The following is a 16,163-nucleotide window of genomic DNA, read 5'->3' on the forward strand; positions in this document are numbered from 1 at the left end:
TTGTTAATGCTTATATTTTTAGTTGTGGTGAAATATATAATAACAGATATACATACATATACATATGTATGTATCTATAATGAATTATCCTTTAGCATCAACCCACCTTCAATTAACCTAATAACAAAATACACAAATATTTACCAATGGACTTCGAAACCAAAAATAAATCATAATAAGCATGATTTTCTAATGGTCGAATAGGTAGGTAGATGAAGATGTAGGTGAAATTTTGTTGGACATAGTTTTCGTTTTGCTTTTTGTATGTTTGTAGTTATTTTCTCCAGATTTTGGGTGAAATTCTTTAGCTCTAAGCTAATTTTATAAGCAAATAGACCACAACTGCTCCTTCATCTATCATTCGTCGAACGTATCATAAACATCAATAACAACAATCCATCAATCAATCAATCTATTAACTTAACTTGGTATCGTAACATTTGTAATATTTGCACAGGTTAACAAGACCCAAAATTGAGTCACTCAAAGGCAAAAATTTTGTGTATAGACATGATTAGTTTAGTTAATGCGTTGCTGAGAATTAATTTTATAAATCACATTTCACGGCATGCTTTGATGCATTTCAAACCAGGGCTTCGGAGTCGAGCCATTTTTGATCAGACTCCGACTCCAGTTGAATTTTTTTCACGCCTCCGACTCCAACGCCGGCGGCGACTCCGAACCTATATTGTTCGTTTTCTTCGCGGAGGTGCTCTATCCGTCGAGAACCCAGAATACATAGTAACACCCACTTCAGTATGAACGTGTAACTAAAATCGGACAGTATTATTCTAAGGTTTTTCTAACAAAACAAAGACCTACGAGTATATTTACCGAATTTGACATATGTACACAATGAGACCCGTAGGGGATGAGAGATACCAAGGAACGGTCCTGACCAGCTTTAACATGGCAAAGTCCAGGATTTATCTTGGTCCCTCTCTCATCCCAAGTGGACACTGACCACACCGTGGTGTCACCTGGGGAGCTGCCTTTAACACCCGTTAAAGGTAGTGAGCTAACATGTGCCGCGCGTTCACCCATAAGAACGTTAAAAACTTGGGTTTGGGCGCCTGGTTAGTAACCCTCCCCTAGAAAAAGCAGTCTACTATGAAGAAACAAAAGAAAAACAAATCCCTCTAAAGTTGACGACCCCCGCAAACGTTTTAAGGACCATGATCTGCGAATCTGCACCTGGAATGTTCGCACTCTTTATAGATAAGGTGCAGTTTACGCATTGACAGATGTACTTGAAAAGTACAAGGCCGACATTACTGCCATACAGGAAATACGATGGAACGGGAAAGGCATCACAACAACACCTAAGGGTGACGCACTGTATTATAGCTGCCATGACACAAAGCATGAGTTTGGTTGCGGATTTGTAGTTGGTCGGAGGTTAAAACACCTGGTCTCCAGCTTCACACCCATGAATGAAAGACTTGCTACAATTCGAATAAAAGCAAAATTCTTCAACATCAGCTTTATTTGCGCTCATGCTCCCACTGAAGACAAGGACGACCAAAGACCAAAGATATACATATTTTATGAGCGCGTAGAAGTAACATATGACCGTTGTCCGGCCCATGACATTAAAATTATTCTAGGCGATTTTAATGCCAAAATTGGAAAGGGAAATATTTTTGGCCCAACAGTCGGAAAATTCAGTCACCACAATGAAACATCTGACAATGGCATGAGGCTGATAGACTTCGCAGCGTCAAAAAACATGGTAGTTAGCAGCACCAGATTTAAACATCTCGACATCCATAAGGGCACCTGGATGTCTCCAGATCAGAAAACAAGAAATCAAATTGATCATCTTGTGATAGATGGAAGACATTCATCTAGCGTGTTGGATGTGCGCTCGTTCCGAGGAGCAACCATAGACTCGGACCACTACCTGGTTGCAGCAAAGGTACGCACCCTGTTAAACATAGCAAACAAAGTACGAACAGACACAACACGAAAGTTAGACATCGGTAAGCTGCAATCACAACAGATAGCCAGAGCATATTCCACTCAACTAGCCCAATTGCTTAATCAAAGCACTCCTCATCCCGATAATATATCCGCGCAATGGCAAAGTATTGCCCACTCCATGCAAACAGCCGCAAAATCCATACTTGGATACCATAGACCTACACCAAGGAATCCATGATATGATCAAGAGTGTCGTGCTGCTACCGAAGAGAAAAATGCGGCATATAGGGCTACTTTACAATCCGTAGCAACGCGTAGCGCACGAGAGAGATATCGGGAGAAAAGGAGAGAGGAGAAACGTCTTTCCGCAGGAAAAAGAGAGAGAAAGCGGGAGTGTGAAAAAATTGAGATGTACAGGAGCCAGAATGAAGTCCGAAAATTCTACCAAAAAGTGAAGCATCAAACTGATGGCTTTGGTACAGGCACCTCCTCCTGTAGAGACCAGCAAGGTAATTTGGTAACTGATACAGATAGTGTGCTCAGGATATGGAAAGAGGATTTTTCAAACTTGTTGGTATCCAGCGAAGACGACGAAGATACCACAGATCCAATCCCAGAAAATGGTATTGAATGTATACCGCCCAGCCAAGATGAGGTAAAGACAGCAGCAAACCGACTGAAGAATAATAAGGCAGGAGGAGCCGATGGCTTACCAGCCGAGCTGTTCAAAACCGGAGGCGACACGCTGATAAGGTGTATTCATCAGCTTGTTAGCACCATCTGGCAGATAGAACGAGTACCCGACGATTGGAACCTGAGTATCCAGTGCCCCGTCCATAAGAAAGGAGATAAGACTGTATGCTCTAACTATAGGGGTATAAGTCTACTCCCGATTGCCTACAAGATCGTGTCAGGGATATTGTGCGAACGACTAAAGCCTATGGTCAACGAGATAATTGGGCCATACCAATGCGGCTTTAGACCTAACAAGTCCACCATTGACCAGATATTTACCCTGCGGCAAATCCTGGAGAAGACCCAAGAGATGCAGATCGACACCTACCACCTTTTTGTCGATTATAAAACAGCCTTCGACAGCCCACTACGTTCAAAGGTATTCCAGGCCATGTCTGAATTTGGTATCCCCGCAAAGCTCATTCGGCTTTGTAAAATGACTTTAAGTGACACGAGATCCTCAGTTAAAATAGGAAAGAACCCCTCCGAAGAATTTTGTACCAAAAGAGGTTTCAGGCAAGGAGACAGCCTCTCGTGTAATCTCTTCAACATCCTGCTGAAGAAGGTTATTCGGGAGGCAAACGTCAAAAGAAGTGGCACAATCCAACGATCAGTAAAAGAAGTATCAGATACCTTTATGAAGGTAAAGTGGGTCTGGCGGTAAACGGCGGGAAGTCTAAGTTGATGGTGTCGACGCGCAATGCGTCCATAGAGATCGGGCCAACTGTTGACGTTGGCTCCTATAATTTTGAGGTAGTAAGAGACTTCGTCTACCTCGGCACCGCCGTAAACACAACCAACAACATCAGTTGTGAAATAAAATGCAGAATTGTGTTGGCTAACAGATGCTACTTTGGCTTAAGTAAGCAGTTTAAAAACAAAGCCACATCTCCTCAAACAAAAATAACGCTTTACAAAACACTGATACTACCCGTGCTAATGTATGGTTCCGAGCCTGGGTACTTGAGCAAGCAGATAAGGCAGTGCTTGGTGTGTTTGAGAGAAAAATTCGTCGAAAGATCTACGGACCAATCTGCGTTGACGGTGAATATCGACGTCGCATTAACCACGAGCTGTATCTGCTATACAACGACATCAATATTGTTAAACGTATCGAGATGCAGCGATTGCGTTGGCTGGGCCATATCATAAGAATGGGCGATGATGAACCCGCTAAAAGGCGTATAATTACGGACCCCTTGGCGGTGCACGCAGAATTGGCAGGCCAAGGAATAGATGGCTCAAACAAGTGGATGATGAGATGAAAAGGCGCGGTATTCCAGAGTGCGAAGCAACAAATAGAGAGGAATGGAGATCTCTTCTTAGTTCGGCCTATGGAACAAATATTCTGTAATGGGCCAGCTAAGTAAGTAAGTAAGCAAAAATCCTATGGGGAGACCCAAATAAGGAAAAAACTATAACCTATTACTGCTATGTAAGGCAGAGTTGAGTAGACTTACAGGTGTCCTTACAGGCCACCTGGGCTTACAAGCTCATCTGCACAAAATTAATTGTGCAGACAACAGCGTATGCAGGGCATGCGAAGAAGATGACGAGCATTCGTTGTAAATTTAGCAGCTTACATTGCGATTGGTCTTTTTAACGAAGGTACAAAATCAATGTTATTTTATTTGAGCTCGATCGGAGTGAGCTGTGGACAAAACGCACACGAATATGTTAAAAAAATCGACCAAGCACGAATTGCACTGGCAGAGAGACGTGCGGTCGAGTGCACTCGTGAAGGAAGAATGTTGTAGAGGCAACACCAAATGTCCATTTTACAAGCTGCATCGTCTGCGGAAGAGCTCCTGTGTGGACCAGGAATAGATGACTCCTTGTAATTTTACCAAAAATACACCGCAAAACGCTTTTACAAAAAATGGGTTTCGTAGGTAGCCATTTACCACAAAACTGTGCAAAGGTCGTTCCAAAAGTATTTTAAGATGTGATCTGTTAGATGATCCACTCCTCAGATTCTTGTATCTATTCCACGCAGTAAGAATTACCGTGAGTCCGCAAGTTCCCAAATTGAAAATTCCGTGGTGTACAAAACAAATACAAAAACGTTTATTGCAAATTAAAAACAACAATACTCGAAGGCTTTTCAAACAAGAATAATATTTTAAAGAGTTTAAAAACGACAAAGAGCAATAAAATATTTTTCATTGATTGCTGACTTGAAACAAAAAGTTTTAACAAAGTATTTGAAAGGAAAAGTATAAATACTACAACTCAAATCAAATGCTTTCTAAAACTAACAAATTCAAACATTAAATAGCAAAATTTAAAAATTTACAATTCTGGTGATGACGTTGTTTCCCCAATACTTTGGTTAGGATGTTTGCTGCATTTTTATCCGAAGGAATATATTCTTTTGAACTGTGGGATTCTTAACCAAAAATTGAGCTCCTTGGTTATTACAAAAAATTGTAGTTGGATATTTCACATACATATTGAATTCTAACTCCTTAAGTAGTTCTCGATGGAAACAAAGTTCTTTAGTGGCAATATATTCAGCTTCCATCGTACTTAAAGCCACCACCGATTGCTTTCGAGATTCCCAGGCTATTCGGCTATCTCCCATAAACAAAACAAAACCTGAGTAGGACCTGCGATCATTTACATCGCATCCCCAATCAGCGTCCGCGAAACAATTAAGATTTCCCGAATTGGCTTTGAACGAAATTCGTCCGTCTGGAAAATTCCTCAGATATCTCAAGACATGCTTTGCTACTTGATAGTGCTCGTTGTGTGGATGAGAATTGAATTGACACAGTTTTGAAACTACATGCATCAAATCTGGTCTTGAAATTACCGCCAAATCCAAGTCCTCACAATTTTTGTCACATTTAGCCATTAGGCCATGGAGTACTTACAGGCTTACACTCTGCCATTCCCCAACGCTTCAGTACCTCTTCACTGTACTTCTTTTGATGGATAGTTATGTCACCTTTGGGTTCATCGCGTTCAACTTCCATGCCTAAATAAAATTTCACTGGACCACGATCTATAGTTTCGACATATTTATTCAAATTCGACACGATGTCTTCCATTTCCCTCTCAGTTGAGCATCCTATTAACATATCATCGACATATAAAGCAATTACGCTAACCTTCTTTCCTTCCCTTTTGACATACACACAAGTATCGGATTTGCATCTTTTGTAATTCATTTTCATCAAAATATCGTTGACCTTTTTATTCCACTAACGGCCTGCTTGTTTTATACCGTATAAAGGTTTCTTTAATTTACATACTTGACTTGTGTTATTGTCAAACATAGGAGGTTGCAGCATGTAGACCTCTTCATCCAAGTTCCCATTCAAATACATTGTCGATGTGATTGACTAACAATTTATGTTGCGTAGCTAAAGACAGGAATAATCGTATGACCGAATGTCGAATAACTGGAGCAAATGTCTCCTTATAATCCACATTATACTTCTGGGAACACCCCTGTGCCACAAGCCTAGCCTTATACTTTCAACGGAATCATCTGGTTTGCGTTTCACGGCAAACACCCACTTGCATCCAATGACATTCTTAGCCTTAGGACGATTAACGAGAGTCCAAGTTTGATTTTTCATTAAGGACTCATATTCCGCTGCCATTGCTTCCTTCCATTTATCAGAATTCTCCGAATTAAGTGCTTCGGAAATTGTTTGGGGATTTTCAATTACTGAGTTCAACATTTCCACACTTTCGACTACTCTTGATCTAAGAACTCTATCTGACTGAGGAATAATACGTTTATGCCTTCTTTTATTATCAACTGTAACTGATTCTTCCATTTCTGAACCATTATCCACTTCTATTGGAACTACTGCTCCCGAAACAACATTTTTTGAGATATCATCAATTGAAACTTGACTAAATGAAGACGAATCAGGTATTGATACCTCAGCATGAGTATTACCAGTGTCTTCAATGTTTTCCAAATTTTTCTGCTTCAAAATTTTTGTACAATTCCTTTCAGAGTTGTTTGACTTACCCGAAATCTTTTTAAAGGACTCTTGGTAAAATAAAACATCTCGAGCGACTTGAATTTGTGTTGATTTGGGATCCCGATATCCTTTTGATGAAGTGGAATAACCAACAAATTTCATTTTGATTCCTTTCGGCATAATTTTTTTCCTTTTCGAACCTTTACGCAAAGCAATTGCATCACAGCCAAAAGTTTTGAAATGGAATACTGATGGTTTTCTGCCAACCCATTTCTCATAGGGAGTAACATCTCCAAGAACTTTAGTAGGAGCTCTGTTTCTTATGTAGGCAGCAGTATTGATTACCTCACCCCCCAAACTTTGTGGCAAACCAGACGTATACAACATGCATCTGGTCATCTCCACTAAGGTTATGTTAGCCCTCTCGGCTACTACATTCTGCTGAGGAGTGTAACACACTGTCGTTTGATGAATAATGCCTTTCTTTGCAAAGAAGTCTTGAAATTTGGCATTTACAAATTCCTTGCCGTTGTCACTACGTACAACCTTAATTTGGCGGCCTGTCTGCTACTCCGCGATCGCAGCAAAATTTTGAAAGACTTCAAAACGAGAAAAACATTTATAATGGTCATGAAATACGAAGATCCACCTATCGAATGAACATCCATATGCAGCAATTCCAACACATCTTTCGTTTGCATATTAGGGTAGGCTTTAAATGGTTGGGCAGATATTTTACAAAGTCCACATGTGACACACTCTATGCTATCTGGAACTTTCAATTCCAATCCATTAATTATTTTCTTTCACACTAATTTACCCATATCGTGTGCATTTAAATGACCAAGTCTTTTATGCCATTTTTGAGTTGAGTCCTTGCCAATTGCAACATTCACCGTCTGCACTACATGTTCCATTTTTACCTTGGCTATAAACATGTCTTCCATTAAATCAGCCGTCAACATCTTAACGCCATCGGCACTTTTCATTACTGCTTTATTTCCGATAAATATCACGGAATATCCGGCTTTGATAATCTTGGAAATTGATAAAAAAAAAAAAAATTGAATGAAGTTGTGGTACATACCATACGTTTCGCAACGTCAGAGTTGTGGTAGATGTCTGCAATATAATATCTCCCATTCCTTCAGCAAAAATGCTTTCCCGGACGCCAATACAATTTTCTGTCTAGATTCTGTCAGTGAATGAAAAAACTCCTTGTTCCGGCACATATGCGATGTTGCCCCACTATCCAGAATCCATGATGTGGCAATTTTGGCTCGATTATCGAACAGGGAACAGGCATGGGCGTTTCTTTTTCTCTCATTATCTCCATTTTTACATTGAGATCTAATGTGCCCCAACTTACCATACCGGAAACACTTCATATTTGCTACAGCCGATTTCTTCTCATTGGAATTGTGTCTTGATTGCTGATAATGCTTACCACTATTCGGATTACGGACATAATTTGCATCCTTGTATTGCTTTTTGTTGCCGCTCTTGGAGTTTGCAGCAAAAACCGTCTCACCATTATTCACATTCTTGTCGCCTTGTCGGTTTTTTTCCTCCAAAATCTTTGAAATGAAATTATGATATGTTGGCAGTTTGTCTCTGCTCTCAATAGCAATTACAAAACCTTCCATTTCTTCAGGAAGACTGCAGAGCAATAAAATGGTCAACAAATCATCATTCAAAGTTAAGCCAATTTCTTTTAGCTCATCAATTGTAGAACAAAATTCATTAATTTGCACTGAAAATTTCTCACCATGCTTGCACTTGAACCGAACCAACTTCTTGAATAACTTCACCTTTCTGGATGCTGTGTCCGCCTTGTATAATGAATTAAGGACATCCCATGCTGCCTTACCAGTTGAACAATTCTTGATGTGTCTTAACTCGCTTGTCTTCACAGTAAGGGTTATCGTTGCCAAAGCTTTTCTGTCATTATTCTGCCAAATTGCTTTTTCAGCAGCAGCCGCTGGACATTCAACTTCAATAGTATTCCATAAATCCAGCGTTATTAATAAGCTTTTAACCTGGATACACCACGTTCCATAATTTTCGCCGTTTAGCTTCTCTATACTAGCCATTTTTTCTTCTTTTATTCACAAATGTCCCACTCGCACAAATTTGATTTAATAACTTCAGAAAACTTGGCACATAACCCTTGTTGGATGATCCACTCCTATGATTCTTGTATCTATTCCACGCAGTAAGAATTACCGTGAGTCCGCAAGTTCCCAAATTGAAAATTCCTTGGTGTACAAAACAAATACAAAAACGTTTATTGTAAATTAAAAACAACAATACTGGAAGGCTTTTCAAACAAGAATAATATTTTAAAGAGCAATATGCTCTTTCATAGGAATAAAAGATTTACCTAAAAATATTGGTAGTTTTCTCAGAAAAAATTATGAAAATTGAGTTTTTTTGGCCAACACAACTAGGGATAGCCCCTTAATCGATTTGATTTATGGGCCAAATTTTAAAAAAGGTATCTCACTGAAGCCAACTTGTTTTGTTTTGTAGACAATTTTAGAAAACTGCCCCTCATCGGAGGACGCCAATACATTGCTAAAAATTCAAAATTCATTGCAATTAAATTCTGATTTATGTTTTACATATTTTAAACCATTCGCCTTCATTTCTCTGTGTAAATATTTGCTTGTAAAATTTTTTAGAGATCCAACAACAAATTTCAAAAATAAATTGTTTGTTTAATGCATTTTCAAGTTTTTTTTGTTGTTTGTGTCCTTAAAGTCAATTAGTTAATTTCTGTTGTTGTTCTTTTTGTGTTTATGTATAAAATAATCTTTTTACATTGGAATATTATCGAATAGTATAGTAGTTGGTAGTTGTAGTATTTTACATTATACATAACCTATTTAAATATAGCATAATTTTTTATACTTTTTTCTAAAGTTTATTTATAGGATAGAATGTTTTTGTTTTGGTTTTTTATGTTTTTTTTAAGTGTTGTTTTATTTAACCAGGTTTTTATGTCATTATAAAAAAGTATACGAATTTGTTGTACAACAAATAAAAACATAACATTGATTCAGTTATTTGTGAGTATGTGTGTGTTTTATTTTTCATCTTTTATTGGGTGCAAAGGTTGCCACCTTTTCCCCCGTAGTTTTTTTTTCTTTTCTTATTATCTAAAGAATAATATTTCTTCGTTTCTTCTTCGTTTTCTTTGCAGATATCCTTTTTATTAGTCCTTAGTAATTTTTTTGCTTGATTTTAAATCGTTTTATTCTTGTTTTTTTTTTTTTTCTTTATATGAGCTAAGATTGATTTCATTGGTTTGTTTAGTTAGAGTATGTAGGTGTGTTGAAGTGAATGTGTATTATTGAATGAATGCAGGGGGCGGAGGAGACTTTCCCTCCTTGCATCCCTTTGCAGATAGTAATACTAGAGTCACAATTTAGGTTTTTGTTTTCATTGTTTATTTATTGTAGTATAAAAAATTAGGGCATTACGCGAGGAATATTTAAATGTCATCGTTTTTTAGAATGGCTGGAGTGAACTCACCTTATGTCAGATTCGCTGAGGAATTTTATCGATTGCAGGCTAAGACATTTAGATTGGTGGCTATTGCAACAGTAACCATTTGAAATTGTTGCATTGCAATTGTTGTCCTTATCCGTAGAATAGCAGCAACAACAACAATAGCAATAACAACAATAACCTTTACTACAACAATTGCCATAATATGTGCCACAACAGTAATTATGGGCCATTATGGAACAAGGCTGTAGTGGGGATAGTGAACTTTTGTAAAATTCTCCACTTCTGTCTATTCCTCTATTTATTTCTTCTCTTCCCCTTCTTCTAACTCCTTCTTCACCTGCTCCTCCTCCTCTGTTGTCAATGTTTAATGACAATTCAGCTTTTTCATTCTTAAATAAATTGGATTTTTTATTGATTCTGCTGTTTGGAAATCTTCTTAGATTGGAGTTAAACGTAGTTGTTGTAACTGTGTTTTTGTTGTTGTCCTTTGTTGGTACAACAGAATTCTCTCGCAATTGCATACAATAACAACAACATGTCTCACCTCTCTTGCTCATTGCCAATGTATCCATCATATCTAGCTGCTGTTGTTGTTGTTGCTGACGATGCTGCTGCCGCTTCTTGTCGCCATCCTCTATGGCCAGCCTCTTTCGACCACATAGCCATGTCACCAGCAGCAGTAGACCTAAGAGGCGTTTTAGATTTTCTATCACATGATCGTAACAGAGCCGACACCATTGCCTATAGCTGCCGGCGGTAATTTTATGTAGTGCCTGACAAACGCTAAGGTACACCAATACATGGACAGGTACACTAAGATATAATGATATCGAGACATTAGACGATGAGCTTGTACCGCGCGCTGCATTGCTGCTGGGAATTCCCCTGGAAACAGAATGAGAAACACCTGTTTAATTGACATCTTTAATGCTGTTCTCGGACACAGGTATTGTTGGCAAAAAATAAAGAAAGTACTTAAGAAAATAAAATAATAAAAAAACAAGAAAAATTCAATTAAGTTCGGCCGGGCCGAACTTTTTATAACCTCCATACCAACCATAAAATGTTTTCAACAAAATATGGAATAATTAGTTTCCTTTCCTGTTCACGCTTTTAGGTGGGGAAGTTTTTCAACCATGGATACCCTTAATGTAAATTATGTGAGAAAATGTATCGAAAATGTCTTCAATCGGAAGGTACATTTATACGGAGGCTTTATCTGATTGTTGGTACAGACGGTCCAAAAATATAGCTAAACTCTCAAACACCTAAAATCGGGAGGTATCGTTATATGCGGGCTATACCAAAAGATGTACCTATGTTGACAATTTTTGGCGTAAAATTTTTGTGGCCACTGGGAAACTCAACTGTCAAATTACAGGTACTGCGGTCAGAAATTTTAGCTAAAATCCTCAATAAAAGGCCATCTGAAAATTACAACTAACGGAGAGTTTCTCTTAAACTGCGCCATCGCGAGTTATGGTGCACAGCAATTTAGCGACAAATTTCGAGCTTTTGTTGGGGCGGTACCCGAAGGAGTGGACAGATATGGTGTAATACTTGAACTTATGTTTGCACCAAAGTTTGCAAACACACTTTGGGCTTAAAACTGTTATTTGGATGTGAATCATTTTTTATCGTAACAAAGTCTACCCTCGTTAGGTTTAAGGCTATCCGATTATTGGTCTTAAACTGGCTCAAAAGCTCAAATATGTTGAACTTATATGAGGAAGTGTACCTAAAGTAATGTACCGACATAGTACATCATGAAACTTGATCTGAGTTTAAGAGTCCCTCTTTCGATAGCAATCATGTCGTTCTGCCATTACATATAAACATACAATTGACGTCCTCTCACCGTGTTCAGTGCATAGGACCGTTAGCTGTGGGATTGAACACAGTCCAGGGCAGAACTATCTCGCTTGAGCTTGACTCCTGTGGCTAATACATCACATGTAGCACTACCGAGCTAGAAATGTAAAGCTGAAAACACATCCAACGCTTGAGTAAAGTTTTGTGTTGGGCGTTGAGAAAAAAGTCCAGCGTTGATATGTTTGCCGGCATATATTTCAAATGAATTTGAATTTTTCAGCATCATGCCGAACAGTGTAAAAACGGCCAAAACGACACAAAACTTTACCCAAACGTTCGATGTGTTTTCAGCTTTAATGTGTTCATATCGCCGATAAAATGCTGTACCTAGTGTTATACACCTTACCTTAGTTCGCTTTTAAAGGACAATAAACGTCTTGTGCTAGGGAACTTCAATGCTATAAGCTTTGGCATTCCATGCTAGGCACCAGAAAGGTACAGAGCTGGCCTGGTAAATTGATAGCTCCACATTTTGCACGCTGAACAAATGATAATCACCCACAGCTAACCTGACATTACATTTTTGCCACCCGGTCTGATAAATAACGTGTCCTGGAAACCCGCAATTAGCTTGGCTCAAACCACCTTCCTATCAATGTCTCCATTAACAGAAAAGCTGACTTCACAACCTTTGACCCCCGTACTTTTCTGAACAACACCTTTTTCACATGTAATTCGAAAAATTTTATTTGTAGTTCGTAATATTTCGAGAATTCTATTTGTAATGCGGATTATACCATTTGTAATTCGAATTATTCCATTTACAATTCGAATTATTCCATTTGAAATTCCAATTCTTTTATTTGAAATTCGAAAGAAAAAAATCAAAATATTTTTACACCCTCAGCATTTATGCTAACGAGGGTATATACACTTTACAGGATAACACTGAGCAACATTTTAATCTTGTCCAAGCACTTTGAGCTGAAGATTTTTTGAAAGCATATACCCAAACGACAAATCCCCTATTTGGATTTTGTTGTGTCAGATCCAGCCTGGATTTTATGGTCCCATCTAAACATGGTTAAATATAGACTTTTTAATGCAATTCTGGGCTATATCTCTGAATGCAATGCGAATTTTCATCTGACCTCTGAAGCAAATTTGTAGATAAGGGCAAGAATAAACTATTTGGAGAAATAGTGAACTCGAAAAACTACATTTATTGTCTCAAATTTTATAAAATATCGAAAATTTCCATAATTTTTATATATTTCGCACCATATCTCCAAAACCCTTATATTTTTCTTAATGTTTTCTTTTGAAAACAAAAAAAAACGTAATACACAACTCCTCGGAACATGTCATTGTTGTAAAATGCCTCTATCACGTTGTTTTCAGTATTTTTTTATACCCTCAGCATTTATGCTAACGAGGGTATATACACTTTCATACGGGCAAAATGTGCCTCATCGAAATAATGGTTTTAGACCCCAAGTATGTTTGTACGAAATATGTTTCACACAATTTGGAGTCGATTGAGCAATGTCCGTCCGTCTGTCTGTCTGTCTGGCTGGCTGGAGCGCACGATAACTCTCGAACGGATGAACCGATTCGGATCAAATTTTGGCTTTCGTAATATTTTGCCCAAACTTAGTTTAAGTTCGAAGATGAGCTATATCGGTCCACTCCTTCCGGTACCTCCCCCACAAAAGTTCGAAAATGTTCGGAAAATTTGTGCGCACGATAACTCTTGAAGGGAGTAACCGATTTGGTCCATAATTTGCCCATCGTGGAGCGTGTACCAGACTTAGATCAGGTTTTAATATGGACTCAATCGGTTCACTCCGTCGGGTACCTCCCACACAAAAATTTGGAAAAGTTCAGTTTAGGACCATCTCTCGAATCGCTTTGATTTTTGCTTTAGCAACTTGTATTCACTGCTCTCCATACGACGGTATAAGTTTCATCAGGGGCAAGTCCATACTTCCTGAGAAAATAGACTGAAAGTTGCAAAAAACCCCTATGAGGTTGGAGGGCAAAATAACTTTCGAACAGGTCTGCCGATTCGGTCCAAAGTTTGGCCTTAGTAATATTTTGTCCAAACATAGTTTAAGTTCGAAGATAAGCCGTATCGGTCCACTCCTTCAGGTACCTCCCCCACAAAAGTTCAAAAATGTTCGGATAAATTGTGCGTACGATAACTCTTGAAGAGAGTGGCCGAATTGGACCATACTTTACACATCCTAATATACCTACCAGATATAGATCAGGTTGAAATATGGACTATATTTGTCCACTCCATCCGGTACCTCCCACACAAAATTTCGGATACATGTTCATTTTAAGACCTGCTTTCGAATCACTTTGATTTTTGTTGAAGCAACTTGCATTCGCTGCCTCAATTGCGATGGTAAAAGTTGTTTCAGGGGCAAGTCCATACTTCTTGAGCAAACATCCCTGAAGTTGTAAAAAACCCCTATGGTACCATATGTAGTGGCTGGAGATCCATTCTTTTTAGTATCTCCCCCGCAAAACTTTTGACCTCTAATCCTAATAAACATTTTTTGTCAGTTCAAACGCCCAAAATTTTTAAAACTCCCTAAATACATGCGTTTTTGGGAAAAAATTGTTTCAATATACACAGGCTGAGGGTATATCTCTGTCGGCAAAGCCGACTGATACTTTTTTACTTGTTTGTATTGAATTTATACCTATTTTTAATTACAAATAAAATAATTCGAATTACAATCGGAATAATTCAATTTTCAAATGCAATGATTCAATTTAGCTTAGCTGGCCAATTACAGAACATTTGTTCCATAGACCGAACTAAGAAAAGATCTCCAATTCTCTCTGTTTAGTGCTTCGCTTTTTGGAATAACGCGCCTTGTAACCCCTTATCCACTTGTTTGCGCCATCTATTCTTTGGCCTGCCAATTCTGCGTGCACCGCAATGTGGCTCGAATTTATACGCCTTTTTAGCGGGTTCATCATCGCTCATTCTTATTATATGGCCTAGCCAACGCAATCGCTGCATCACGATACGTTTAACTATATTGATGTCGTTGTATAGCAGATACAGCTCGTGGTTCATACAACGTCGATATTCACCGCCAACGAAGATCGGTCCATAGATCTTTCGAAGAATTTTTCTCCCAAACACGCCAAGCACAGCCTTATCTGCTTGCGCAAGTACCCGGGAATCGGAACCATACATCACCACGGGTAGTATCATTGTTTTGTAAAACGTTATTTTTGTTTGACGAGTTGTGGCTTTGTTTTTAAAGTGCATACTTAAGCCAAAGCAGCATCTGTTGGCCAATAAAATTTTTCTTTTTATTTCACAACTGATGTCGTGCCGAGGTATACGAAGTCTTTTACTACCTCAAAGTTATAGGAACCAACTTCAACAGTTTGTCCGATCTTAATGGACGCATTGCTCGTCGACACCATCAAGTTGGTCTTCTCGCCGTTTACCGCCAGACCCACTTTAGCAGATTCTCCTTCGACCTTCATAAAGGTATCGGTTACTTCTTTTACTGATCGTCCCATGATGTTTATATCATCAGCATAAGCAAGTAACATGTGGCTATTGGTGTAGATTGTGCCACTTCTTTTGACGTTTGCCTCCCGTATAACCTTTTCTAGCAGGATGTTGAAAAGATCACACTAAAAGCTGTCTCCTTGCCTTGGTACAAAACTCTTCGGAGAGGTTCTTTCCTATTTTAACTGAAGGTCTTGTGTCAGTTAGAGTCATTTTACAAAGCCGAATGAGCTTTGCGGGGATACCAAATTCAGACATGGCTTGGAATACCATTGAACGTAGCGGGCTGTCGAAGGCTGCTTTATAATCGACAAAAAGGTGGTAGGTGTCGATCTGCATCTCTTGGGTCTCCTTCAGGATTTGTCGCAGGGTAAATATCTGGTCAATGGTGGACTTGCCAGGTCTAAATCCGCATTGGTATGGTCTAATTAGTTCGTTGACCATGGACTTTAGTCGTTCGCACAATATCCCTGACACTATGGCGATAGGGAGGAGCCTTATGCCCCTATAGTTGGAGCATAAAGTCTTATCTCCTTTCTTATGGACGGGATACAGGATGCTCAGGTTCCAATCGTCGGGTACTCGTTCTTCCTGCCTGATGGAGCTAACTAGCTGACGCATACACCTTATCAGCGTGTCGCCTCCGGTTTAAACAGCTCGGCTGGTAGGCCATCAGCTCCTGCTGC

General features: G+C 38.9%; 1 protein-coding gene across 2 annotated transcripts in view; it reads right to left on the reverse strand.

Moving 5' to 3' along the window:
• Positions 1–9,795: 9,795 nt before the first annotated feature.
• The window catches only part of LOC141395282 (uncharacterized), a 158,301-nt gene continuing 151,933 nt past the window's right edge, over positions 9,796–16,163 (reverse strand). Inside the window, exon 7 of one of the 2 annotated variants that reach the window (XM_073970946.1) lies at positions 9,796–11,025. In XM_073970946.1, coding sequence (XP_073827047.1) covers positions 10,136–11,025 — 890 coding nt within the window. In that variant the 3' untranslated portion in view covers positions 9,796–10,135. The remainder of the gene's footprint in view (positions 11,026–16,163) is intronic. The other variant, XM_073970954.1, reaches the window with a different exon arrangement.

The sequence above is a fragment of the Musca autumnalis genome, unplaced genomic scaffold, assembly GCF_047663935.1.
Source record: "Musca autumnalis isolate F117 unplaced genomic scaffold, ASM4766393v1 scaffold_1, whole genome shotgun sequence".
Lineage (NCBI taxonomy): Eukaryota > Metazoa > Arthropoda > Insecta > Diptera > Muscidae > Musca > Musca autumnalis.